Source organism: Centruroides sculpturatus, unplaced genomic scaffold, assembly GCF_000671375.1.
Source record: "Centruroides sculpturatus isolate CEXI.00-Female unplaced genomic scaffold, Cexi_2.0 scaffold116, whole genome shotgun sequence".
NCBI lineage: Eukaryota > Metazoa > Arthropoda > Arachnida > Scorpiones > Buthidae > Centruroides > Centruroides sculpturatus.
Genome location: NW_019384401.1, coordinates 199592 through 215513, shown reverse-complemented (window position 1 = coordinate 215513; position 15922 = coordinate 199592). Strand labels below are relative to the sequence as shown.

General features: G+C 28.5%; 1 protein-coding gene across 2 annotated transcripts in view; it reads right to left on the bottom strand.

The window, feature by feature from the left end:
- Positions 1 to 15922, bottom strand: part of LOC111618664 (vacuolar protein sorting-associated protein 16 homolog) — a 95804-nt gene that overhangs the window by 66844 nt on the left and 13038 nt on the right. Inside the window, exons 7-12 of one of the 2 annotated variants that reach the window (XM_023360219.1) lie at positions 14607 to 14728; positions 8868 to 8987; positions 8704 to 8759; positions 7658 to 7732; positions 1669 to 1763; positions 551 to 627 (exon numbers count right to left, since the gene is read on the bottom strand). In XM_023360219.1, coding sequence (XP_023215987.1) covers positions 551 to 627; positions 1669 to 1763; positions 7658 to 7732; positions 8704 to 8759; positions 8868 to 8987; positions 14607 to 14728 — 545 coding nt within the window. The remainder of the gene's footprint in view (positions 1 to 550; positions 628 to 1668; positions 1764 to 7657; positions 7733 to 8703; positions 8760 to 8867; positions 8988 to 14606; positions 14729 to 15922) is intronic. The other variant, XM_023360221.1, reaches the window with a different exon arrangement.

Below are 15922 nucleotides of genomic sequence, written 5' to 3'. Positions count from 1 at the left end.
AGCATGACCTAAATCAATACTTTTCAGTATAGACAAAATGGTGGAAAGTAAATTATTTCTTTTATCATGTTGCAAGATAATCTTATTTATCTGTCATTCCTATAATTTAAAAATTTGTCCATTTATAAGGATCATTTGCCATTCCCTTTGCACAAGTTGAATATTAATATACTGAAGAATAAGAATACTGTGTATATATATTATGTAAGCATGAATGTACAGTACTGATTAAAATTTGGAGGTATTGTTTGTTTGCACCAAGTTAAATATTAACTTAAAGAAATTTAATTATTAAGCTTAATATATTAATTTGCTATAATACACTTATCTATTATAAAATTTATTAAAACAAATTATATTTATTATTAAATGCTTTAAAACATTTCTAACTTAAATTCAACACATTTAAAATTATATTTTACATTCAGCAATAGAATTTATCTGAAGATACTTATGGAAATATTCAATCATTAAATGTAACAATAATTATAATGGAATAAACATTTTGTTAGTTTACTAATAAATAATGGGAAAAATACTATAAACAAACTTGAAATTCTTTAAAAGCTTCATGAAGAAGAGCTCCTGGAGAGACAGAACCAATTCTAAATATTTCCATTACAGCATCTGTAAAGAACAAATAATCATTTGACATTTCACATATATTTAAAATGCTTTTTCCAAAACTGCTTCCATTATGATGATCACATTAAAACACTTTCTATAGTAATGTTCAATCACAGAATGCATCTATTACTTTTTTGTTAATTATTTTTTTGTTTGCATATGCACTCTCTTTCTTGACCAGACAAATATTTAAATAAAATGTTTTGAAAACAATCCAGTAATGGTTAATTTCAGTAATATTACACACACATTCAATTTGAACATAAAAGTGCTGACCATTTAATTTTTGGAATAGTTCTTATATATTTTTCCTTCATACATTTCTGAAAAATATCTTGGTTCCCTCTCTAAAATCTGATGACCAGCTTCCAGAATAGCTGTCTTTTATATCTTTTATTAATACTTTGTCATTGACAATTGTTTTAAACTGTCTATCAACATGGTTCTTGTTTTATTTGTTTACAAACAAACAAGAAACAACTATGAATAAGTAAGTATACACTGATATTCTTGAAATAAAATCTTGTTGTACCATTTGTGAAAAACATCCAAACTTGCTGATGTGAAATGATTTCTCTATCATGACAATACTATACCCCATATTGCAATATTGTACAGCCAGTAAGTGTTACAATTGAAGTTGAGATTCTACTACGTTTCATATCCATCAGGCTTAGTCCATGTAATTTCTTTCAATTTCCATGACTAAGAAAGCTCTGAAAGGCAAGTGCTTTACATCTGATGATGAGACATGTAAGTCATAATGCTTCCTCTTCAATATCTATCAAAAACAGATTGCAGAAAGCATATGGAAATGACAGAGATATCACCTTTTTCAAGAACACTTCTAGAATAACAAATCTTCAGAAGATAAAAATGACAATATGGAAAAATCTAGCATTATTCCATGAATTAAGTGATCAACTCTTGTAGATGCTTATATCTTTTAGAAAGTGCTTGTTTTTAAAAAATGATATAAACTTGCTAATTTCAAAAAACAGTTTTATATAATAAAGACAAATTTGAATATATAGTACATACATGGAACTTTCTGCAACAATTCATGAGATGTATTTCCAATTATTCTTATTCCATCAATTTCAGGCACAAGAACCACCGGCGAATCAAAGATATAATTAGGATAGATAAGGAAAAACAACTTTACTAAAAGACTGTATAATTTTATATGATGATTATAGTACTTTGTAACTTTAAATAAAATATATTTAAGAAAAAAAAANGTCTGTAGATCTGTCCACAAAAGATGAAGCACGACTCACAGCACACCAGGTTAGCCAGTTCTTCTAGCTCTTGCGTGTAAAGAAGCAACTGGGAGTTCTTTATGTACAAGAAATCCAATAACGCATCCACACAAGACTCAATCATTACTGAAGGATACATGCTTTCATAATCTAAGACGGTCGCTACCTCATCCTCCATTAAAGATATATCTTGTATCTCCTTGACAACAAAAAAAGGTTTCAAAACACCTTTTTTCTTGGCAAAAAAGGTGTTTTGTTTATCTTTATTTAGTTGCTGAGCGCTTTTGATATTGCTGTTGCAAATGTCAAAAAGATGATAGTGCAGAAGACAATGATCAGAATTATTTTGACATCATCATCATGCAGTTGCTTCCAACTAACATCACTGTCATGACAGCACTCTACTATGAACAACTGGATCGTTTGAACATCAAGATAAAAGGACTTCATCCAAAAAGTGACAAAGTCTAATACCACCATGACAGCATGCCAGCACAGAGAAAAGATAACCTTAGAGAAGCTGACCAGTCCAGAGATGGAGGTTTTGCCTCATCTACCTTTATAACCCAGACTTAGCACAACTAATTACAATCTATTTCACATCCTGCAGAATCATATTGCAATATACAGTTCAATAACAATACCTGACACTTGAGACTTTCTTCATAGAAAAACCTCAGTCATTCTTTGTTCACAGGATTGAAAGTTTGCAGCAAAAGTGACAAGATATGATTGATATTGATGGTAATTATCTACTAGGTTGAACTATAATTGTTATTGAATTACAGTAGAGCATCGATTATCTGACTCAATTGGGGACTGGGGTTGGTCNCAGCAAAAGTGACAAGATATGATTGATATTGATGGTAATTATCTACTAGGTTGAACTATAATTGTTATTGAATTACAGTAGAGCATCGATTATCTGACTCAATTGGGGACTGGGGTTGGTCAGATAACTGAAAAAACGGATAACCGAAAAATATTAAAAAATACATTATTAGTATAGTACAGTATATTAGTATATCCCATGTAATTAGTATATTGCTATTAATCTACTTTGCGTTGAATTTTCATCGACATTAAGACTAACAAAAATTTTTTAAAAATAATAATCGTCGCTATTGTATCGTTAAAAATTAGAAAATTAAGCCTCGTTTAAATACTGGCTCCCTTTCATGGTCGAACCAGTGTTGCCAACTAAAACATGTAAAAATACTATTAAAGTANAAAATTTTTTAAAATAATAATCGTCGCTATTGTATCGTTAAAAATTAGAAAATTAAGCCTCGTTTAAATACTGGCTCCCTTTCATGGTCGAACCAGTGTTGCCAACTAAAACATGTAAAAATACTATTAAAGTAGCCAAGACATAGCCAAATATTGTAGCGCCACATCACTAGCGGACATTTGAATTTGCCGACTAGAACACAGTCAGTTAACCGATGTGACAGTTGATCGGGGGTCAGATAATCGATGCTCTACTGTAATTTTCAATAAAGTTTTTTTCTCAAAATGTCTAAATTTCAACTTTACAACTTGTTAAATATGATGTTACTAGCTGTTACCCACAACTTTGAAAGCAAACCCCATTTATATTTAGTATTTCAACAACCATTGTAATTATTATATAACACCTACCGCTGAGAATGATGAGAATTGCTGAGAATCAAACTATTTTCAATTTGATCAATTTTCTGGAACATTTACAATCATTCTATAATCGAACCAATATGCAATAACAAATTCAAATTTAAAATAGTTCAAACATTTGATTAAAAAATCAAAATATATAAAAATATTTATAACAATGTATGAAATGTTATCAATTTAATACACCTAAGAACTCAATGAAAACTAAATGTAGTTGAAAACAAAAAATCACATCTAAAATAGTACAGTAGAAGCTGTTCTTCAGGTTAAGCCTTAATCCTTTCCCTCTCCCCCGCAAAAGAATTTCGAAAAATCACTTCTTAGTGTGCGTTTTCATGATGTACCCTAACTGTGTACAAAATTTCACCTCTAGGTTCAGCAGTTTGCTCTGGGTTTTGATGAATCAATCACTCAGTCAGTTGCTCAGTCAGGACAAGTAATTTTATATATTTAGATTTAAAATATCAAAATAATAATAATAAAACACAACAAGGAATAATGATCTAAAAATATAGACAAATATGTTTTTGAAAGTAACCTAGATATCACAAATTTATTTACATCTACACTCATTAAATAATGCTTTATGGCATTAGATCACTATTCCCAACAAAACAATTAATATGCCCAAAGAACAGAAACAATAGACAATAATAGAAACAATAATTGTAAGCACCCGAACAAACAGCACAGTTGCAAGCTGTAAAAAGTTATAGACAGTATATTTATTTGTATATACTGTATATAGTGGGGCTATACAAATATTTTAACTTTATTATTTTCTTTAGAGAAACTAAAGCAAAGAAATTAACTTTTCGTTTTTCTTACTTGTCCTTGAATGAAATTCAATTAAACTAACTTTCTTACTTTTACACTTTTTTTTTTTGTTTGTTTGAATGACCTTGAAGAGAGGCAAAAATATTTGAAAGTAATATTTTGTTTATTTTTATCATCCATTCCACTGAAACTTCATTAAAGTTAAAAATGCATTCATAGAGCAGAAAATTAATTAGTCATTGAATTTTTAACACCAGAAACAAAAGTATATACAGGTTTCTTTTGGCAGAAACTTCTACATTCTCTTATATTAAATCTAATTAATTACTATAATTTTTTGAACAAAAACACAGCAAAGATTACACTTTACCACCCTTTACACAAAGGAAGCATAGCAGTAGTTTCACCATTTGCTTAATATTAAATTAGTATTAATATTGAATTAATAATCTTCAAATATCTTAAAAGAGTAATTTGTTGCTTTAATTAGGGAAATTTAATTAATAAAGAAGCAACTCCTACTGAATGCATGTACAAAACATTAATCATCACACATTGAACACTTGCCTCTAAACTGTAGTAAAACATGTATCTACCAATTATCTGACCTAATTACATTTGACACATTTAAATGTAAGTGAAAAATATAAAAATTATGTGCAAAAAATACTATTTATAATAAAAGAAAATAATTTAAACTGTTTCATTATACTTAATATAACTTAAATTATATTATTAAATATTTAGAATAAACATTTATTAAAATGTTAAATTTATATTTTCTCTTTATTTATCATCATCAATAATAATTTATATTATAATTTGTACTTAATATGTAATTTCTCAATAATATACATTCAAGTTTTGTATTATTTTGACATATATAGCCATAAACAAAACAAAAATTGTGTTATAATTCATTTAATAAAATAAATTATGTATCTAGCAATCAAGAGAATTTTTGTATGGATAGATTTAGGTCAATCAAAGCTAAAGTCATTAAAATACATGATGAGAGTTAATGAAAAAGTACTAATGCACTTAAAACATTTTGATATGTAACTTTCTCTNTATATTATATATTATTGTCTATATATATATATATATATATAATAAGATAAAACATATATTTAATATATATGCATAAACAAGTCATGCAAAAAAAAATTCAAGATATATTTATATTATAATTTTTTTCTTTCAAAATTTCAAAGGAAGAAAAATTAATCTAAAAACAGTTATTTAATGAATACTTTTATCTTAAATAATTGTAAAAGTATCAATTTTCATAAACAAAGTTTACTTTTTAAAGACATTGCCTATTCATTTAGAAAACATGTCTGTGAATAAGTTTTATATCCTTATAAATTTAAAATTTTAAAATAGATCAGTAAAAGGAAAATGCAGACTCCAAATTTTAAAGTCTGTTAATCCTGTATTTGAAATTATACTATATTACTCCAGATACACTAATAAAAGAAAAAATAGTTCTAAAATCAGTTCTTTGTAGGATTTTACAAACTGTTACAAACAAACAATTCTAATTACACCTTTTTGTTGAAAATTAACATAATTTCAAAACAGAATAGTTATTAACTATACAAACATATATATGCCAAATTTTAAAATATAAGCTATACAGTGGAACCTTGGTATACGATCTTAATCCATTCCTGATGTTTGGACTTATACCGAATAGGATGTATACCGAACCAATCTTTCCCATAAGAAGTAATGTAAAAATGATTAATCCGTTCTCATGAAAAAAAATGGCTGGCTTTAAACACCTCGCTTTCCTGGCTAGTTCCTGCTTGATTTTTCGTGAGATCAGCGTGTATCTTTTTAGCTTTCTTGAAAATAATTGCTTCCGATACGATGTCGCCAGCACACTGTTTTTCAGTTATCCAAAGCAAAAGCATTTTCTCAACATGATCTAATGTCTTTGATCACTATTTAGAAATTGATTTAACCCCTTTCGCAACATTAGCAGATTTAATAATGTCTTTACTTTTCATGATTGTCAATATCGTCGTTCTCGGAATACTGTATGCAACAGATAAAATCTCGAACACGCGTGCCACCTTTATATTTCTCAGCAATCTCTTTTTTCAGTTCCATTGTGATTCTAGTCATTTTTGTTTTTTAGTTTTCTGTTGCTTTTCATTTGCCTTTTTGCAATTCATGATTAATTAATTAATAAAAATAATAAAATTTTACTTACAAATTAAAATCAGAAGAAATTTAACAAAGTTATAAACAGTGGACCACAAATGTCTAGTCTGGTCTAGTACACCGATAGTGTTACTCGTTCATAGATTGCGCGTATAATTGAATTAAGTCTTATATCAAACAAAAGTCGTATACCGAGCAAAATTCGTTTCGTCCAAACAGGACGTATTCCGAATTGGACGTATTTTAAAGCAGACGTATACCGAGGTACCACTGTAGTTCATTTTAAAATGTGACATATTTTTATACTTTATAGTGAATCAGTTATTGTAGACAGTCAAGAAATCAAAGCAAGGTCATGATGTTGTATAAAAAATTTTTGAAGAAAATCCTCATTATTGATGAAACGTATGTTCCCTTCAACTCTTCAGATGTACCAAGCAAGAAGTATTATCATGCAGAAGACACAAAAGAATTTGCCTATGATAAAAAGGTAAAATATCAAGCTAAATTCTACAAACAGTACCTCATCTGGCAAGCAATGGACTGTTTTGTATCTAAACCCTATATTTCTGAAGGCACTATTACAAGTGATATTTACTTAAAAGAATGCATTCAAGACTTATACCCTTCATAGATCAACATTACAAGAGAAATAATGTTTACTTCTAGCCAGACATGCAACAGCCCATTATGCAAAAAAAGTCACTGATACCTTAAAAATAAAAAATAAAAAAAATAATAAAAAAAAACAAAAAACAACATTGATTTTGTACAGAAGCTGAAAAATGCTCCAAATATCCTGCAAACAAGGGGCATCGAAATATTTTGGGCACTCTACAAAAGAGAATATGAATATGAAAAACAAAAGTTGCAACCAAAAAATTTGAGAGTATTTCAACAAATTTGGTAAAATATCAGCAATAAGGTGGCAAAGGAATCCAGAAATGCTGTAATGGACAAAGCTGCAAGAAAACTTTGAGAAATTAGCATATAAGGGGGTTAAATGCAACTAATTGAATTTATAAAGAAAGTAACTAACTTGTATGTTCCATAAAAGTGATAATTTTGTAATAACATTTCATTTGAAATCTATAGCAATTGAATTTTTGTCTCCCTTCAACTTTGGACACACCTTGCATATAAGTTTAATTTCCATAAAAGGATATTTAATAAAATCTTTTTCTGGCCCAACAATAAGCAAAATATTTTGCCAATAACCAACAATAGCTCTATTTCCACACCTGCAATTAAAAAAAAGTTTTTAAATAAATATGATCTTAAAATTATTTCATATATTATTACTATAATTTGTGAGAAAACCATATTTTGACATTCAAAAAATTATTTTTATGACAAATGATTGCTAGATTACATTGGGCTATCATAATGCTACTAATGTAATCTGGCAATCATTTAGCATTAATCTAAAAATTTGGTTAACAGATGTTTATATTTGTATATATATACACCATGCCAAGGTAAAGCAATACCAGCTGAGTGTCATGGTTTGGTGGTGGATTTACAGGCAATGGGCACTAAAGTCATTCCCAGTTGGTACCACCTGGTTATGAATTAATAGTTCTGAAAGTGAAGATCAGACAGAAGTCTGGGTAGTGTTACTGGCAACGCATCTTCATGGCAAGCAGGAGTTGCATGTTTGAGTCCTCCTTCAAGATGGTTTTCTTCTTCTACAACCTTCTAAATTAATTATTAAATATTCATTTAATAATGGGAGACTATCCAATTTGTGGATAAGAGAATGATCTGAATTTTTCACTTTTTAGGTAAGATATAGCCTAGTTTTCTTGTAATTTTTTCTTTTTCTTTTGGATACTTCTCCCACTTTTAGGTTTAAGATTGAATTTACATTTGTGTTTTAATTATTATAAGTTGTGTGCATTTGTTTTTTTTATTAATAGATCTGTGTGAGAAATTTGTAAATTCTCACACATACTAATAAAGTTATAAATTTTTTAAATTGCACACAGACTTTATGGACACCATCTATATAAAGTTTTCTAATATTGTCTTTATTGTATATTTGTAATATTGTACTTAAATGTATAATAATATATGTTTTTATTCAAGCACTTAATTTATTATATTTCTTTGATAGTTAAAATAAATAATCTATATAAGCTATGTAAGCTATGAGTTTGTAATCTGTTGTGATATGCATTATTATTTTGAGCATAAAAAGATGAATATTTACCAGAGTAATTGCTGAGGTCTTGTTCTACTTTCTGTATCAAATTCACAATATTTTTCCTAAAAAAAGTAAAAAAATTCATTCTATTAAAAAGAGCAGAATAAATGTTCTCTCTCTTTTTAATGAGAACATTTAAAACAAATATTTTCATTATTAAAATTAATTACCTTTAAATCACTTGTTCCAATCCATAAATTACCCGTGTCTGTAAAAAGACATATATTTTTGCTATTACTTGAAACAGCCATTTCTATAATTGCATTTAATTGACTTGAAAATTTTGGAAACTGAAAATAAATAAGTAAATAAATATTCAAACATTTTCATTACTTTTGAATTTTAAATTAACCTGTAGGAAGCAAACCTTAATTTTTTTAAATTCATTATTCAATGTTTTCTAAAGTTGATAGTGTAATCTTTAATAAATTTTAATTTTGATATTTCTCAAATTTTTTCTGTTGAAATTTATTCAAACAAACAAACAAACAATAATGAAACATTCAAAAAACATTTTTTGTTTTAAAACTTTATACTTTTTTTAATTAAATATAAAAAAAATCACAATATATAGTTTTTTGTAAACTATAATATATAATATATATAACTAATTTTTGTTATGTAAATGAATTCTGAACATTATTCCACAGTGAAATAAAATATGATTTTCTGGATGTAAAAAAAGTAAGCAAGTTTAAACCACAAAATATTTTAATATTAAATATACAGTGAAATCTCACTTAACGAGCATAATTCATTCCAGAATCTTACTCATAATGCAAAACACTCATTAAAACACTCATTAAGCGAAACAATTTTTTCCGTATAAATTAATGTAAAATACGATAATGCATTCCATGCTAAAAAAAATACTCAAATACTTTATGTATAACATTTATTTAAAGGAAATTATACAATATACTTTATTAAGGAGAGTGAATCTTCATCACCTTTTCTTCTAGCATGGAATGAATCTACCTGAAATGCAAATTCGATTTGCAGAAAAAAAAAACACAGATATGAAGGGTATTTTTTAAATAAGGTCCTTTTTTTGATAAGAAGAAAAATATTGTAAATATCATTAAAATATATTTTTTGCCATATTCTACATACTTTTATCTACTTTTGTACATAATTTCCATTTTTGTTAAAACATTTGTCATACCTCTGAAAAATTTTTTAATTCTGACTTCAAAGAAATCTGCTGCCTGCTGCCAGAAGACATTAGGCAACACCGCTTGTCTTGTATGGCATGGCAGAGTTTTCTCAAGGTCACACAATAAGCATCAGAACTGATTGTTGTGCCTCTTGGCATAAAATCCACTAACAAAGTCCCTTTCCTGTCCCAAAAGACAGTTACCATGATCTTTCGTGCTGAATTTGAATAACAGATCATATCTTACAGTCAGCGGGCAACTCAATTTTCTTAAACATATAAACTTCTATACTCAGCACACAGACAGACGATACAGCTGCAAATGGCATCTAAACACATGCAAAGCATGCTGAAAGCAGATGCTCATGCACACTGCTGCAATCGCATGTCATTCTCACTCACAAACAGACCTTATTTAAAAAATAGCCCTCGTAATATGTCTGATAAACACACCAAACGATATTCCAAATTCTTGGGCTATGTAAAGGCTATAATTAAATATTACAAATTAATTAATTTGACTAGTTACACTGCCATCTTGTATTAAATTTAATAATTATAAACAATTAATTTTTAATTTAGACATTTCTAAAATTTAATTTGGAATTGGTCATTAAATTTAATATGAGATGGCAGCATAACTGCATACATCTAGTCAAATTAATTAGTTTCTAATATTTAATTATAGCCTACGTAGGCCAAGAATTTGGCATATTGTTTGGTGTGTTTATTATATAACAGGCTATGATTGTTGATGTTTATACATAATATGTGTGAACACAAATTTGGAAAAATGTGTGATCACAAGCGACAGTAAGATGCTAGTGGAATGAGTGCTAAACACAGACTGATGGAGCATGTGCACAATCAGGGACTCCCCCTCCTTGGCACTCATTATGCAAAAAGTCACTCATTAAGTGAGTTCCACTGTACAGTGTATGTCAAATAAAATGCAATCAATGTACAACATTATGAAAATAACAAGATGGGAAATGCAGGCAATGATATTTTATTATAAGATTCTTATAACAAATGTTTGCCCATTTGGCAAGATTACAAAACACATTTTGCAATGTTTCTGCAGTGATGTTTTTTAATTTCAGAGTCAGTTTTGGCCTTCAATTTGTCTATGGTACACAGATCAAGTCAATTATTAAAACGGAAATGACATCAAATGAGTATAAAACAGTGTTTTGTAATTAGATTCCTGAAGTAAGAACATTATGCCAGTTGAAATTTATTGCAGTTCACAGAACTTTTCTAGACACAACACAATCAATATCATTATTGGGTATTGAGTTAAGCATGTTAGGGTAGAAGGAAAGGGTTTGAAACACAAGCCAATACATAATGTATTACAAACTTTGGATGGGCTGTCTTGCTACATCCTCATTTCAGTTAGATTTCAATTGCTTTGATGTGGTGAAGGGCAAACTTTAAAGGCAGCTTAATGGTTTCTTCAACAATTATGAAATAAAAATAACTGTCAGGAGAAAGAGAGATAAAGTCATGTTGAACACTGGAAAAATATGAAGAGACTGTAAAAAATATAAAGTCAATATAAATCTGAAAAATGATGTAGATGATTTATTTCCTTAGATAAAATAGTTTTCCAGAAAAAATTTGAAGCATTAATTTCAGAGTAACACACTCATATATTTTTTAAACATTCATTTTCTTTCTATTTAATCTTCCAAGATTCTTGGATACAAACAAGATAATTCATAAACAAAAATCACAAAGTGATAGTTTATATTACTTTCATAAGCTTGAGNAAAAATGTGTGATCACAAGCGACAGTAAGATGCTAGTGGAATGAGTGCTAAACACAGACTGATGGAGCATGTGCACAATCAGGGACTCCCCCTCCTTGGCACTCATTATGCAAAAAGTCACTCATTAAGTGAGTTCCACTGTACAGTGTATGTCAAATAAAATGCAATCAATGTACAACATTATGAAAATAACAAGATGGGAAATGCAGGCAATGATATTTTATTATAAGATTCTTATAACAAATGTTTGCCCATTTGGCAAGATTACAAAACACATTTTGCAATGTTTCTGCAGTGATGTTTTTTAATTTCAGAGTCAGTTTTGGCCTTCAATTTGTCTATGGTACACAGATCAAGTCAATTATTAAAACGGAAATGACATCAAATGAGTATAAAACAGTGTTTTGTAATTAGATTCCTGAAGTAAGAACATTATGCCAGTTGAAATTTATTGCAGTTCACAGAACTTTTCTAGACACAACACAATCAATATCATTATTGGGTATTGAGTTAAGCATGTTAGGGTAGAAGGAAAGGGTTTGAAACACAAGCCAATACATAATGTATTACAAACTTTGGATGGGCTGTCTTGCTACATCCTCATTTCAGTTAGATTTCAATTGCTTTGATGTGGTGAAGGGCAAACTTTAAAGGCAGCTTAATGGTTTCTTCAACAATTATGAAATAAAAATAACTGTCAGGAGAAAGAGAGATAAAGTCATGTTGAACACTGGAAAAATATGAAGAGACTGTAAAAAATATAAAGTCAATATAAATCTGAAAAATGATGTAGATGATTTATTTCCTTAGATAAAATAGTTTTCCAGAAAAAATTTGAAGCATTAATTTCAGAGTAACACACTCATATATTTTTTAAACATTCATTTTCTTTCTATTTAATCTTCCAAGATTCTTGGATACAAACAAGATAATTCATAAACAAAAATCACAAAGTGATAGTTTATATTACTTTCATAAGCTTGAGTTTATAATAAATATATATAAAGAGAATTATAATATTTTGAGTGTTTATTAAAATAAAATTTCATATTAAAAATTCAATATTTTCTACATAGAGTGATATAACCATCGACGGTTATTACAACGCCAGTTATTATAGGACGTGGGCACTGGATGTGTCCCCAGCCAGTGTTGTAATAACCGTCGATGGTTATATAGTTAGCTTATATGCACTGGAAGAGGAGATTGGACTGGAGGTCCAGATAGCGTAACTGGCAATGCATCTGAACAGTAAGCAGAAGTTGTGGGTTCGAGTCCCGCTCCGGGCCGATTTTCTCCCAGCGGTTTTAAATTATTTAAATTAATTAATTTACTTATAATTATTAATGTTAATAAGAGATGGTGCCTAACCTTACCTCTAGAGCTAAACTGGTTACGTAATTCATTTAGTAATTAGCCTTAAACTAGCCCGATAGATTTTCGGCATACGGTGTTTAGCTATATTATATATCGGGTTTAGTGATGTTTGTACAGATCTATTTATCGATTTTATAAAATATTTTAATAAAGCTAACATAGGAATCATAATATGAAACTAAAATTAGCAATATTTGCTGGATATAGAATCAGTCACTTTTATAACTAGTTAAAACAGGTTTTTTTGGAATCTTCATTGTTACTGTGATTGATTTTGAAGAGTCCTTAATCTCGGTGTAAGCTCTGTCACAAATTGTACCTTTGTAAGTGATTTATTTTAATATTTTATATCTTTATTAAAAATTTTAACTGTAAAATTACAAAACAATTTTATTGTTTATAGACTGAAGACAGATCAGCAAGAATTCTGATACGAAATGCATTTAAATAAAATATCTGAGAATTAATTGTCTTCTGAGTAATTCTTGAACTCAGGTGAGCATTGGATTCAAAGGACAAACATCTTGGTTTATTCATCCAAAAATCCCCTTTTAAGTGGTTATAAAAGTGATACAAATCAAATTTGAATTTAATATTTTATAGTAAACATTAAATATTGTTTTCTCATTTGAACCAAATTTATATTATTCAGAAATTTACATTTATTTTAGACTAGCAGACCCTGCCATGCGTTGTTGTAGCTCAAAATGTATCTATTATAAATGTATAACACTTCCCCGTGGAGGGGGAAATTTTTTCGAAAAATCCCTTCTTAGTGTACATTCTCTTGATGTACCCTATTAAAACACAATCAAAAACGCAAAAAACCTCATCTAAAATAGTATAATAGAAGCAAAGTTCTTTACAGTAAGCCTTAATCCTGTCTCTCTCCCACAGTGGGCGAAATTTCAACATGTATATTATATAAAAACACATGCGTATTCGAGTGCAGCGTTGTGTCAAAATTTCAAAGGAATCAATAAGAACAAACGAACATTACATTTTTATTTATATAGATAGATAGAAGATTATCTGCTTTAGTTCATCCTCGTAGAAAAGCATAATGCCTCACAGAAAAGCAAACTTAGGTCATCGTACTTGTAGCACCATCTATTGGACATAAAAGCCTTAACCCTAGATGATATCTTTTAATTTATATGAATGTTTAACAGAATAATGTACAGCCTATGTCCACCCTGAAGTTCCATTCTAAATATTGGTAAAAAAATTTTTGAAATCGGATGAGTAGTTTTGGAGATTACCCCCTACATCCAAACTTACAAACATTACCTCTTTATAATATTAGTACATGTTAATAATATAGAGAAAATAACTGTTAATAATTACAAGATAAAATAAAAGAAAAATTCATTGAATTAATTCATTGTATAATGAAATAATTATCAACTAAAAAAAAATAATAAATCATAAAATTATTTTTTATATTTAACATTATATCAGATACAAGAAATCAGTTAATTATCAATAAAAAATATAAAATTTTATTTTAATCAAATTGGCAATAAATATATTATTCAGAAGTAAAATTATACATGTAATAGTAAATTAAAAAAAAATAATTTCTGAAATAAATTTCTTACTAATTCAATCCATTTCCTTTCTTTGGAATCAATCATAAATAACTGACTATCTTTGGCTACTAAGAATATGATTTTTCCATTATCACATAATACTGTCCAACTACTTGGAGGAGTATCCATTCCTATCATAAAATATAATAATTAAATCAATTATAAAAACTTTTATAAGTTAATTTTTATTACATTTAGCAGTTTCAAAAATAAATAACTATTGTTTTTAATACTTTTATTTGATTAAATTTGCTAAATCAATATTAATCACAGTAAAATAAGAAAAAGAAACAAACTCATAATGAGAATTCAGAAAGTCATCAAATATCACTTCATTAAATTAATTGATCAGTAAAAATGAAAATTTCTGTGGTTGATTTTATATATAAGTATATGTAAAAATTATACAATAATAATCAATATTTTATATAATGGCCTAATGAAGAATGGACTGTCAGTATTATTATCAATATTATCCAATATAAACCTAACCAACTCATAATAAAATATTTAAGTTATAATATATCAATATAAAAAAACCATATAAATCTAGTGAAAAAATTATTCTTTTTTTATAGTAAGTTTTACTATAAAAAAAGAATAATTTTTGGCGAGGGTCTGCTACTTTAGCAGACCCCGCCACACGTTGTTGTGGCTCAAAATGTATCTATTATAAATGTATAACACTTTCCCCATGGGGGGAATTTTTCGAAAAATCCGTTAGTGTACATTTTCTTGACGTACCCTATTAAAACGCAATCAAAAATGCACAAAACCACATCTGAAATAGTATAAAAGAAGCCAAGTTCTTCACGGTAAGCCTTAATCCTGTACCTCTCCCCCGCGGGGGGAATATTGAAAAATCCGTTTGTAGTGTATATTCTGTTGATGTACCCTATTAAAACGCAATCAAAAATGCAAAAAACTGCATCTAAAATAGTATAAATAGAAGCAGAGTACTTTACGGTAAGCCTTAATCCTGTCCATCTCTCCCCCGAGGGGGATTTTGACACAGATATTATATAAAAACACGTGCGTATTCGAATGCAGCATTGTGTCAAAATTTCAAAGGAATCGGTAGGAACAAACGAACATTACATTTTTATTTATATAGATAGATAGATGATGATCTGCTTTAGTTCATTTTCACAGAAAAGCAAACTTAGGGCATCGTACTTGTAGCGCCATCTTTAGAGATAAAAGCCTTAACCTAGATTATATATTTTAACTTATATGAATGTTTAACGGAATAATATACAGCCTATGTCCACCCTGAGGTTCCATTCTAAATATTGGTGAAAGAATTTTTGAAATCGGATGAGTAG